The 13,718-nt window shown below is 41.5% G+C and overlaps 1 protein-coding gene across 14 annotated transcripts in view; it reads right to left on the reverse strand.

Annotated features, from left to right (window-relative positions):
* Nucleotides 1-1,094: 1,094 nt before the first annotated feature.
* Nucleotides 1,095-13,718, reverse strand: part of LOC116938531 (semaphorin-4B-like) — a 185,057-nt gene continuing 172,433 nt past the window's right edge. For 12 of the 14 annotated variants that reach the window (XM_032945722.2, XM_032945762.2, XM_032945791.2 and 9 more), the window contains one exon: nt 11,895-13,261. In XM_032945722.2, the coding sequence (XP_032801613.2) occupies nt 13,077-13,261 (185 nt within the window). In that variant the 3' untranslated portion in view covers nt 11,895-13,076. Of the gene's footprint in view, nt 9,862-11,891; nt 13,262-13,718 lie in introns of those variants that run through there. The other 2 variants (XM_076065898.1, XM_032945821.2) reach the window with 2 other exon arrangements.

The following is a 13,718-nucleotide window of genomic DNA, read 5'->3' on the forward strand; positions in this document are numbered from 1 at the left end:
GTTCATGATTATTAATGAGGGGGGGGGGTCCATGTGGAGGACGTAACCTGTTCATGATTATTAATGAGGGGGGGGGGTCCATGTGGAGGACGTAACCTGTTCATGATTATTAACGATGGGGGCTGGTCGACGTGGAGTGACGTCACGAGCGTTGCACACAGACATTCATGGCTCATTATAGAAGGTAATAATAATGGGGGGGGGGGGGGGGGGTGTGTCCATTTGGAGGACGTCACCTGCTCATGATTATTAATGAGGGGGGCTGTTTGATGTAGAGTGACGTCACATTCCTGGGTGATTATATGTATATTATTCATAATAAATCTTTTTTTTGGGTTAGATCGCATAAACTTAAGTGCCGTTAACCCAATACCACCCGACGAAACCAATTAGTAAGGTTTGTCACGTAAAGAAAACGTGCCACTGACTTACTACTTCAGCACACCGGTGTGTTGGAGAGTAAACCCAAAACTTTTACAATTTGAGTACGACGTTTTGCTGGTGATTACAACCAGCTTCATCAGGCAATTTTTCAGAATTAAGAAAATTTTTTACCTTCATTATTAATTAATCGATTGCTTAGTTTACTAATTGCATTACTTGGCTCGGTAATTAAGTCGTGTCTGGGCAATATTCATGAGGGTGGCACAAAAGCTGTTGGGGTGCAGAGCCAGTGCATTCAGGGTTACATTATATAAGGTGTACTTCTCACTAATTCAATGAACAATTCATCACCATCATTATTTGAGCATGCGTGCCTGAGAATGGCAACACCTGCTATAGAGGGCATTGTGCCAATCACAAACAATAGTACTGTATATCCTATAATACCAAAAGAATGCAAAATAAATTAAAATCCATAAAAAAATGTTATTTAACACTGTATACAATTATTTTAGACAAGTGTGAAACCCATATTACTGTATTGTGAGGGGTGGAGACTATAAGTAGGAGGGATGAGGGACAAAAGCAGAGAGTATTTTAGGAAATTAAGCCATGACATTTAACAGACAGGGATGGTCATGTCAAATATTAATACAGTTCTGTATAAACTCTATCGTAACTTGAATTTTAAGTAAGATCCACATACAAAATTCCAGTGTGGCACAATGGCAATTTATTTGTTATCTTTGTCCCCTTTCCAACTGCTGCTATTTACAAAGCCAGTTACATTTAATAGTAAAAACATTCATTTGTAACTCTGTAAAATTCTAAAGTAGTTACATTTGTTTATATTTGATTCATTGTTTTGAATATTACCAGTGTCGTAAGTATTGTCATTATACGGGTTTCGAAAGCAATGACACATTCGTAATTATTACAGTCAATGCCAATTTATTAATTCAACAATTTCATTCGATATTTTAATACAGATTTGTGTGCGTTATTTATATACACATGTAAACTATTAGCTGTTGCCTCAATCAGGTCTCACACCACATTGTGTGCAATAGAATATGTACGATGTGCAAAAAGGGCCCTAATATTTAGTGCATAGACCTGACAATGCACTTTTAAATACAATTCCAATTTCACACTCCAAAATTACACAACTGTACAAATCCCAATAGAATCCTAAATAAATTGTGTGGTGATTTTAAACTCGCAGAAGGAAGAAATGTATGTTATTTCAAGAATTACAGGCTTATTTTTAAGAGTTGGCTATGCTATTTAAGAAAAAAGTGAAATGCGAGTGTCCAACATATAGGATCTTGGATGTTAAACCAACTCAAGACTCTTCACGTACATGCTGCTGCCTAAAGTCAGTGCAGAATAATAACAGCCATTCACCAATGAAATTGAGTAACAACAAAGACGCTGTGCATATATACACGCTGTACTTTAACACATGTAAGAAGCTTATATTAAATGTACTTGCCCATTCATTACCACAACTTTTTTTAGTTAGAGCACATTTTGAATTACAAGTAACTCAACACGTTTTTAGAATGTCACCATTTAAATTACAATTGTTACCTTTCATGATTACAGGCAGTTCTTCATATGACTATATTGAGGTGTACTTAAATTCAAACGTTATTTAAATCCAAATTGTGTTTGTTTGATTTCCATACAAATGGCAGGAAAAAAAACCTACTAAAATATCTTATTCTCTGAGATGCGCTTTACATATATCAATTTCAGCACAAAACTCTGTTAACATGGTACTATGTTACACAGACGTTAAATGCATCCTTTTTTCCGTAGCCCACACGTGTGATTGTTGAACAATATCACCGGAGATCCACCCAAGAGGCCGATCTTTTTTGTTAATCTGATCAAGTTACTTGACATAAGCAGCTGTTTGCAGTGTCACGTTTGATTAGACATTAACGATGTTAGCTGATTAGAATCCAGTCCGCTGGTGGTTTAATCATTTAACTGTCAAGTGTTTGACACACAAAATACATGCGTATCGTATTGTAAAACAAATCAAAGCAAAATTTTGCACAATGCAATGTTGATTTAAAGACTAATTATCTTTGATGTTTCAACACCATACTAAGTTTTGTTTTTACATTTGCCATTTAGTTGCATTATTCAACATGTTAAGTTAAAATTAAACCAGTATTGTCAACATGAGTTTATGAACACCCCTGTACTCGAATGAATGCGTTATGTAGCCAGTTTGATTGGTATGTTCGCAGTAACATGAAATTAGCAATATAATGCAATGCGATTTGAATTCATCAAGTATCTTAGTATGTTAGCACTAACATGAACATATAAGAGAGATAAGCAATAAGATTTAAAAAGCATATAAATAAAACCACACCTCAATAATGTATAGAACAGTGGGTATATTTATATTATAAAGAGAAAGAGGTGATCAATCGTAGGTAGAAAAACAGAAAAGGAAGGTCTTGAGACTGGACTTGGATAGCCGGGTGATTGATACTGCCTCTAAATGCTAGGTTCATATCACGGAGGTGGACGCCACCCACATCATACACGAGGGCGTCCACCCCATCACACGCGAAGTTCGCTCGCTGTCCATGAGAAGAGAAGATTCGAACTGAGGCTGTTGCTGCTGCGACGTGCTGCAGTAGAAGCAGCGTCCATGTTAAATTGGCGCCAAAATCCCCCGCTGCAGCCGATTGGCTGGTGGGATTGTGACGTCACAAAGAGCAACGGCTTTTTTTTTTATTCCGTTCGTGTCTGCGTAACGGCTTCGAACTCCGCTCTTCTCACATCTAAATTTCGTACACGCGTCGCTGCTTCCCGCTTAGATTTACGGATATATATTTTTGAACTGCACTCGGGGCCCCCCCAGGTTATGTACTTCCTTGAGCAAAGCAACTAACTGGCAAGCGATTTCAAAAACGAACCTAAAATATTTTGAATTTCACCAGGTAAGGCTCACTGAGCTAAGTGGCTCTTTTTCAGAAGCGACCTGGCCACAAATGATAGCTTAGCGAAGTGGTTTATCATGTGATAATTGATTGCAACCAAATACTATAAGTGCATGTATTTTTTTAAATGTGGAGGGGGAAAAAACCGGAAGATCCGGAGAAAAATTCACACGACCACGGGGAGAGAGAAAAGCAAACTCCAAACATACAGACGTCTGGGTCGGGATCAAACCTACGACCTCCTGTATACTAGGAAAGTTAGTTAACATCTCGCCCCCATGTCGCTCTTTTCACAGCTGCGTTAGCTGCCTAGGAAAAGGGTAGTTTCTGGGTGATTATAAAATACGGCTCACTGTGTTATCCACACCTACACCTTTCATGTAGCTTCCATTGATAAACAGGCCAGAGCTGGAGGGCATTCAGATTAAACACATGGTTGGCGACTGCTAAAACAATTAATACACTACACGGTGGCTCGCACTTACTGCACATACGAGGAAGTACCCTCAGTTATGTATGGTTGTTTTAGTTACATGACAGCTAAACTTATGAGGTACAGTTGCCAGCACAAATGTTTGACAACATTTTCTTACCCTTATTTTAAAAAATGTTTATAGGAACCATTAAAAGTCCATCAATTCCTGAAGAAAGTCTCTGTTATGTTAACCTTCCTCAAATGTGTAGACCTTTTCCTCTTGGAAAGTATTCTTGTTCGACTTGCCACCGAATGCAAAGCACAGATTATGAAAATCAGTCGGCATACGTGCAGTGGTTTACACACTACGCTATGAACCTGGTGACCTGAGTTTGATTCCTAGTCACAATTACCATCATTGGTGAATAATATAGGAACCAGTTTCTGGGCCCCTCCCTTACCAACTTACACTGATTAGCGTGGTGAAGTATGGTAAATGAAATCTCCATGACCGACACAGCATGGAAAAACTCCATCCATCAGTGGATCGACAAACGGATATAAATTATTTGTCGTAGTGGTGGTAGTACAATTCAAGGAGTAAGAAGGGTTATATTCTTACCCACATTATTAATTTACCAGAAGGTTAGAGTTTTGCACAATCTTACTCAAACAACTAATGCCATAATCATTTACATGAACACTTAAAGCACCCCAGAAACACAATCCCTGTGCCTCGAGCAGATGTAACGCTGAGGTCCTGGCTCCCGTTTAGGGTTGAATAGTTTATCTGACAGAGGTCCAGATGAAGGCTTCCCATCGATCTCCTTGCCCAACTCCTCTTCTGATGTTCTACTTCATAAAATTTCAGCATGTTTGATCCATCTTTATCAATGTTTAGATAATTTAAATATGATTAAGACCCTGCATCACTTTCCACTGAATAAAATGTCTTGATATTCATGTGTTCAGCTCTTCATAAAATGTATTTCAACCCGAGGTGGTTTGTCATTGTGGGTGCATAAGCAAGGACAATAACGGTATGCCGTTTTCCCTTCAAGTGAAGTTTAAAGGTCATGAGTCGATCGTTCACTCTTTTTGGCAGACTCGAACGTTTGTTGACGAGATCAGATAAATTTTGATTTAAAGCTTTCGTGACTGCAGTAATTCATATCTTAGTTCTTTCGGTAAAGTCACGTTGAAGGGAAACAATAAAATAATAAAACATAGATGGACTAGTACTTCTAAATAAACTGCCAAATCGCTGCGCGTGACGCAAACGTTTTTTCTAAAATAAATATATAAATAAATACACCCTTTAAAAATAAATAAATTGATGCAAACCGACACACCTGAAGACGACCGTTTGTGTTATGGTCGAAACGTCGTGAGAATTTTTATTGTTTTATATATTTTATTATTTTATTGTTTCCCTTCAACGTGACTTTACCGAAAGAACTAAGAATATGAGATCAGATAAGTGGGATCCCCGCCAGCCAGGATATACTGGCTCGGGTGGATGAAGCAGACATCGTTAAGGGCACCTTTTCCAGCCCCTTCCTCATGCCCCGGAGGTGAGCAGTGTGATCATGAAAGAGGATTGCTTGGTTGCTCAGGGAGCTGCAGAGTTCCACCGCCACTTCTATCCAGCGAAAGATGACCTTATGACCTGAGCCACCTGTGTACGGGTCTGCGGCTACAGCTCCCTGCTGCTTCATTGCTCGCCCATCGCCACAGGACTTGGTATCGATGGTGGGTGATGTCACGACTTGCAGCTGAATTAGATTAAAGCGAGGGAGAGTTGCAAAACGTCAGCCTAATACTCTCTTGTCCAGGCCCTTCAAGACAAAGTCAAGACAACTGGAGATGAGACCGGATACAATGGATGACCAATTGGTTCTTCAGTGCCTCGCCATTGCTCCGAACCCTTCACACCACTTTGCTTTAGCTGCCTTCGTGGCCATCGAGACGCTAGATTTATCTGTTCAGCCCCCTCCAACGAGGAAAACAGTCTTCGCATGCAGGGGGAGAGTAATGGGCTCGTCTCACCAAGGGTTTCAAACCCGCTGGCTACCCTCGCCTGGTTTTGTCCGCCACCAGTCGTGGCGGTTTTCCGGCGTGTGGCCGCTGCCCCATGCAGGCAACTGCGAGGAGCCGCAGGTGAGAGCTGGATACCGGTGGGGACTAACAATGGCCAACCACTCACAGAGGTATGATTGTTCCCCCGTTTAGAGGTGCCACCCCTACCTGACACACCCCATACACCCCGAACTTGCATGCGTGCATGTTGAACTTCTTTCGCACCGTACAATAGCCAACCGTGCTAATCGGAGGTGTGGGGGACAATGAACTAAAAACACAAAAAAAACAGTTCTAAAGAAATTAGTTTTAAATCTAAATTTAAAAGTGCATAGCTCTGGTGGCTTCCTAATATCAGCAGGACGAGCGTTCCAGACGGCCGCCAGAAGCGCAAATTTAAATAATAGTGACTAACTACAACGAGCACGGTTGGCTGCGTACAGTGAGAAAGAAGTTCAAGATTGATTGATGGGCTGCAACGACCATTTGAACTTGCACCCATTCCTATTGTCAGTAAAGCACTGTTTGTCTTAACACCACCTGGCCGGATATAATGCACAGGCTTCACGTAGTCGAACTGTAGTAATAATAATGATGGTGTTCCAATTCTGGGTAGACATGCCCAGTGCCGGATTATGCTAGTGCGGGGCCTGTAGCATATGTTATAAAGGGGCCCTATATATATAAACATTAAAACACATAAATGTTTAATTTGCACAGTAAAGTAATTGTATTTAAAAATGTGCTATACAGCCAGATAATACGAAAAATAGCTAAACTTAAACACCCAGTCGTTCATGTAAGTTGAAGGCAGTATAGTACTATCGTAATAGTGCAAGTGCAGAATCAGTGAACCGGAATTGATAGCTTGAAACATTTAGCGCGGGGCCCTTGAAAATGCGGGGCCCGTAGCATTATGTAGCTACTTTTGCTCCGAGGATAGTCCGGCACTGCACCTGCCTGGTGCGTTCGCGAAGCATCCTCATTTCCATGCACCTGTGCGCTGGAGTTTTAGCTCTGGCATCACATTCCAATCGGTTAATTAATCCACCTGCACATGGTTCCTGGAACTGAAATATCCGAGGCTGAGTTTGTCTCTCCCCAAGGCTAGAGCCACCGAGCCACCATTGCCATAGAGGGTTAGGTAATGTTATATTCGGAACTACACATAGGTGTATGGATTAATGTGATAGATCATTCCACACGACTACAGTATTCCCTCGTTATTCACGAACTTGCTATCCGCGATTTTGACCATCCGCGTATTGCATTTGCAACTCTACACGACTGCATCGAGAAAGAGAGAAAGAAAGTGATGAGAGAGAATATGATGCGATAAAGTGACGAGATAAAGTGATGAGAGATAAAGTGATGTATTTCTTTAAGGAAATTAATAAATAATATTTTCGTAGGCCAATATTCTTTACGAAATTTGTTATTCACAAGCATCTCCAGAACATATCCCTCGCGATTAATGAGTGAATAGTGTAATTTTAATACATATAAACATTGTAATAGAATTTTGATTTAAAGCTTTCGTGACTGCAGGGACTCCTATTCTTGGTTCTTTCGGTAAAGTCACCCGATGATGATTGCTTGTGTTGCAGTCGGAACGTCGTTATAATTTTTTTGTTTTATATTTTTATTATTTTATTGTTTCCAATCTACGTGACTTTACTGAAAGAACCAAGAATATTGTAATAGAACTTACCAAGATTGTATATTATAGTGGGGCTTAGATTTCAGATTTTTATAAAATTTTATTCTGCTGTATATTATAACAAGTCACATTTTGGCAGCGTGCAGTCAATGATGGAAATGATGCATTTCCATGATGCATTTTCATGATGCATTTCCATAGCGTGTGTCATAAACAAGCAGAGTTTACATAATACAACTTTCAGCCTTTGATCAATCTATTGCTGAACTGAGTCCTTCCCATGCATCAGGGGGCGATACGGTGACGAGATGTTAACTACCTCGCCCGGTATGCAGGATGTCGTGGGTTGGACCCCGACGCTGACGGCTGTATATTTTGACTTTGCATATCAACAGTTTAAGGGGGCTATTTAACCATTCTTTACCATGCTGATCGGTGCGAATGGGTGACGGTCGAGTCCAGGGCCGGTTCAGCGATCACCCTTCATTGATGTTAGCCATGGCTGCCCTTCCAGGTTGTCAGGTTCATAGTGCAGTGTGGTAACCTCTGTGCCACCACTCCACACTCTGAGCACAGTGCACACAGCACCTACATTGTGTATGCCTGACCGTACCCAGCACGAGTGAAAACTGTATATAAGCACATCGCACATGACCACAGTTCTGTCTGATATAATCAATACATACCTACGATGCACTAGTATGTGTGTTGAACTTTGTAGGAGAAGGGCAAAGGAAATTGTCTTATACAAGCACACAACTTCAGATATAAGCATACCTGGCCATGCTCTCAACGGGTGTGCTTATAAGCAGCTGCTACTACGATATTAATACGAGGTCAGCGTTCATGTTTGAACCCCGTGGTGTGGTGTAAAATGAGCCAGTCTGGGTTTTGCAGAGCTGACGTCAGCTTGTTGCCCGGTGGACTTAATTCTCTGGAAAAATACTACACAGTTATTCGACTGTGCTACTGGGCCGACGTTGAAACGGGCGTTTTGTTGACACGAGATGATTTCGTTTCCACCTCTTCAGAAACGCAGGAACCTCGATGGCGCACAAACTAACAGCATGTTTTCAGTGTTTTTTTTGCGTTTTGTTGTCAGTGCAGTGCATTTATGGGCATTAGACAAACCCCGACACAGAGTTCACCGATGGCGTTGGTGCGTGGCCAGTAATAGCACGATTACATAAGGAGAGGTTGCACTACTACACATGCGATGCTACCACGCGCCCATTGCGGAATAGCGTGCCACGTCGTCTCGCGTCTAAAGGAGCACGCATTCTCTCCCCAAAATGCTTCCCGCGCGACTTCGTCATGCGGCTCGCTCTACATTTACACATCATCTACATTAACTCGATTTTGCGCCCCCTATACAATTGTAAACTTCACAGCTGGGTTTTGTTGTTGTTGTTCATCCTGCTGAAGGCACCGTTTCCCTGCTAACATTTGCACGGCTAAAACTCTCCGATGATCATTCAGGTGATATCACAAGCTTTGAGCTGGGGGGGGGGGAGAAATTCGGCTCTGCTACACCATCCACTCCCCCCCCCATAACCCCTTGCCGAATGGTTTTTCCCAATCTAAATGCAGCACAGGCCGGCTGCTCACAATGTCCATGCCAAACGTACTGCATTAGTTTTTTGGCTCCTTTAAAAGGATTGCAGCGATTCAACAATAGTGCCCGCCCCCCCCCTCCACACATCATGCGCCCCCTCCTTTCCACCAATTGTTTTTTCATTAGTAGGTGCAGCAAATGTGCATGGGTGTGTGTGTGTCTGCATGTACACGTACGGTCTATGTGTGTGTAAATAGAAATTGGTAAATATAAATATTTTTTTTTATAAAATGGAAGATAAAGTTAACATATTTCGTGAATGCGTCTTGCTGGGGACTCGATAAGCAACCGTCATCTTTAAACATTACTTTATCCCCCACTCATGTACAAATAAAGAAAAAAAACCCTTATTTTTTTGCCAAATTATTTTCATATATATATCTCCACAGCTGAAAAACACACACAAAACCCAATAAGCAAGACTTATTTTTATATACACGTACAAGATGTGGATGTGTGCGAGTGCGTAAACGTGAGTGCAGCGTACACTACTCAGTGTATAGTTTCACATACACCGTTGCAGCCGGTCCAATGCAGCAGTTAATGAGAGTGGGAGCACGCAGCCCTGAGTTAAAGGGACGGCTCCTACGTTTGGCTCTGTAGAGAGAGGAGCCGCGTTGCCATGGTGCCGGGCTGGAGGAAGAGGAGGAGGAGGCTGTGTGCAGGCGCCCAGCGCAGCAGCAGCAGCTCCCGGAATAATGGGCTAGTTTCCATCGCGATCCACGAGGCAGCTCTCCGTCTGCGTGCAAAATTAAAATAAAAATCGAAAGAAGGCAATTTCGTACGAGGACTAAGATCGCCACCTCTTGAGGTACAAAAACAAAAAAGAACTGGGGCATATCACGGGAAGAATCTCACAATTCTGAAAGAGGGGAGAACTGTATTTAAATGCATTGTCTTGAGCAGTGTGTTCTTATTATTACCACGCAACGGGTACAAAAATAACCTGAACTTTTAATGTCCCGGGAAGACTTACAGATTTCCCCAGGTCGGTTAGCACAACAACGGATGATCCTGTGTAAACCAGGACAGGTAGAAGCCCTAATGCCGAAAGGTTCCGGTGGAATGTGATGAACATAGTGTCTGCTTCTGGAATTACTTTGCTTGTTTCACATCTTCTTTTCGGTGGTGAGCGACGTGGCGGGTGTGTGAAGATAAGCTATGAGATAACCACTCAGAGTGGGGTCATTCCACCGATTACTGGTTTGGCTAATGAAAATGTTTGAGCTTGATGTTGAATCAGCAGCGATCCACCCAGAACTGAATCTGTTATCACCCTCAGCCCGGTTCCACAGCATTCTGACATATGATTCTTTTTTTAAACACAGTTGGCACTCTGTCATACAAAAAAATGACTTTTAAATGTAAAAACTAAAAATATATTGACTTAGATTGATAAAATTTAAGAGGCCCATACAGTGAGGGAAAAAAGTATTTGATCCCCTGCTGATTTTGTACGTTTGCCCACTGACAAGGAAGTGATCAGTCTATAATTTTAATGGTAGGTTCATTTGAACAGTGAGAGACAGAATAACAACAACAAATCCAGAAAAACGCATGTCAAAAATGTTATAAATTGATTTGAATTTTAACGAGGGAACTAAGTATTTGACCCCTCTGTAAAACATGACTTAGTACTTGGTGGCAAAACCTTTGTTGGCAATCACAGAGGTCAGACGTTTCTTGTAGTTGGCCACCAGGTTTGCACACATCTCAGGAGGGATTTTGTCCCACTCCTCTTTGCAGATCTTCTCCAAGTCATTAAGGTTTCGAGGCTGACGTTTGGCAACTCGAACCTTCAGCTCCCTCCACAGATTTTCTACGGGATTAAGGTCTGGAGACTGGCTAGGCTACTCCAGGACCTTAATGTGCTTCTTCTTGAGCCACTCCTTTGTTGCCTTGGCCGTGTGTTTTGGGTCATTGTCATGCTGGAATACCCATGCACGACTCATTTTCAATGCCCTGGCTGAGGGAAGGAGGTTCTCACCCAAGATTTGACGGTGCATGGCCCTGTCCATCGTCCCTTTGATGCGGTGAAGTTGTCCTGTCCCCTTAGCAGAAAAACACCCCCAAAGCATAATGTTTCCACCTCCATGTTTGACGGTGGGGATGGTGTTCTTGGGGTCATAGGTAGCATTTCTCCTCCTCCAAACACGGCGAGTTAAGTTGATGCCAAAGAGCTTCATTTTGGTCTCATCTGACCACAACACTTTCACCCAGTTGTCCTCTGAATCATTCAGATGTTCATTGGCAAACTTCAGACGGGCATGTATATGTGCTTTTTTGAGCACGGGGACCTTGCAGGCGCTGCAGGATTTTAGTCCTTCACGGCATAGTGTGTTACCGATTGTTTTCTTGGTGACCATGGTCCCAGCTGCCTTGAGATCATTGACAAGATCCTCCTGTGTAGTTCTGGGCTGATTCCTCACCGTTCTCATGATCATTACAACTCCACGAGGTGAGATTTTGCATGGAGCTCCAGGCCGAGGGAGATTGACAGTTCTTTTGTGTTTCTTCCATTTGCGAATAATCGCACCAACTGTTGTCACCTTCTCACCAAGCTGCTTGGCAATGGTCTTGTAGCCCATTCCAGCCTTGTGTAGGTCTATAATCTTGTCCCTGACATCCTTGGAGAGCTCTTTGGTCTTGGCTATGGTGGAGAGTTTGGAATCTGATTGATTGATTGCTTCTGTGGACAGGTGTCTTTTATGCAGGTAACAAGCTGAGATTAGGAGCACTCCCTTTAAGAGTGTGCTCCTAATCTCAGCTCGTTACCTGTATAAAAGACACCTGGAGCCAGAAATCTTTCTGATTGAGAGGTGGTCAAATACTTATTTCCCTCATTAAAATGCAAATCAATTTATAACATTTTTGACATGCGTTTTTCTGGATTTTGTTGTTGTTATTCTGTCTCTCACTGTTCAAATAAACCTACCATTAAAATTATAGACTGATCATTTCTTTGTCAGTGGGCAAACGTACAAAATCAGCAGGGGATCAAATACTTTTTTCCCTTTGTATTCATACAAAAATTCACAGAAACCTGATGCTCTCAGATCAGCCCACAATCTACTTAAAGTCAACAACATTCAGTACGCTAGAGATCCTTTTTATGAAGCCCTCCAAAATGTAACTATGTTTTGTTGATTTTTGTACGAAAAACTGCTACAATCCTTTAACGGACAGGTGGTTCCAAAATGTATATTAATTGAGATAGAGTTGTAATTCTATTTTGATAGATTAAAATACTGAGCACTAACTTAGTGTTTAGTAGCCAACTGTGCGAGGACGAATCTTTTTGATATGATGATATAAACGTAATGCTTTGAGTATGATATATATTCATGTTTTTCAATTATACAAGCCGGATTGTTTTTAACTACATCACCTATTACAGTATATACTTTTCCTTTTAAGGCAGTGATATTTATAAATGTGTTGATTATTGTGCTTGTGTACCACTGCCAACGTAGCAGCATTACCAAATAGTTAGCTCGATGTTAATTCATACATTTGGCTCGCATCAATGAGGGTATGAATTGTACTGAACGGTGAGACTTAAAAAAAAATCTGCGGGAGGTCTATGACTCCAATATACCTCATACATGATACGATGAAAATATAAACATTTTTTACAAACACATGTGCCTTAATAAACACGTAATCATGTCATGCATGTGTAATACCTAATCATCGTTATGCACCGAACTGTCCCACAATGGGAATATGTGCAGTGAATTTTGGACGTGCGTTTACTTTCAAGGCAGCATTTGCTTCCCAATAGAGACATTCAATATTCCATATATAAAACTGTATTTTGTTATCTGATGAATTTTAAAATGAAAATCAAATTGCGAGCAAGACAATGCATTTAGGCTGAAATATAATGGAAAAAAGACAGTATTGTAAGATAAATAAATATATAAGTAAGCGTGCTGATGCTTTGCCAGAGTATCATTTTTTCTCCCCTCCCTTAACACTGGTAGGACAGCAATACAGTTCAGTATTCATCATGGCTTTCCCGTGCAGCCTTACCAAGGCTTTTTTCCAAAGGTGCATCATCTTCGCGTGGTCACGAGCTGCACTTTTCCATCGTACAAACTCCATATTCCATGCATCCTGATAATCTGTGTCAGAGCCTGATCCGGCGCGGAGAGTGCAGTGGCAGAGTTAGTGAATGTACAGCATTCGATAGGGGTGTAATGCTGCACCGGTTCATTATTTAAAATTGACTCTTAAGACCATGATACCTCTATCGAAATGCGTGTGCAAAAATCAATGTTTGTATGTAACGGGTTCAGGTAACCCTACCAGCCACTAGGAGCCACTAACATTAAATCGGGTGTTGTAACCATAAAAAAGCTGACTTTAAAGTTCTATTGACATAATTCGAAATGAATAGGCGTTTGTGTGTCGGTGTAATGGTCCACACTTTACAACTTCCAAATAAATACCTGCAAATTACTCATTTGCAATTACACTTAGCAGTCGTCACCCCTTACTGGCAGACGAACGCCCACTTGCAGGGCAGTGCTGATTCGTCTTGTGCTGCACAGGGACAGCTGCCACTCGGGGTTCCCATGGAATATTTCAGAT

This window comes from Petromyzon marinus, chromosome 1 (genome assembly GCF_048934315.1).
Source record: "Petromyzon marinus isolate PM22_M1 ecotype Great Lakes invasive population chromosome 1, UKy_Petmar_22M1.pri1.0, whole genome shotgun sequence".
In the NCBI taxonomy this organism is placed as follows: Eukaryota; Metazoa; Chordata; class Hyperoartia; order Petromyzontiformes; family Petromyzontidae; genus Petromyzon; species Petromyzon marinus.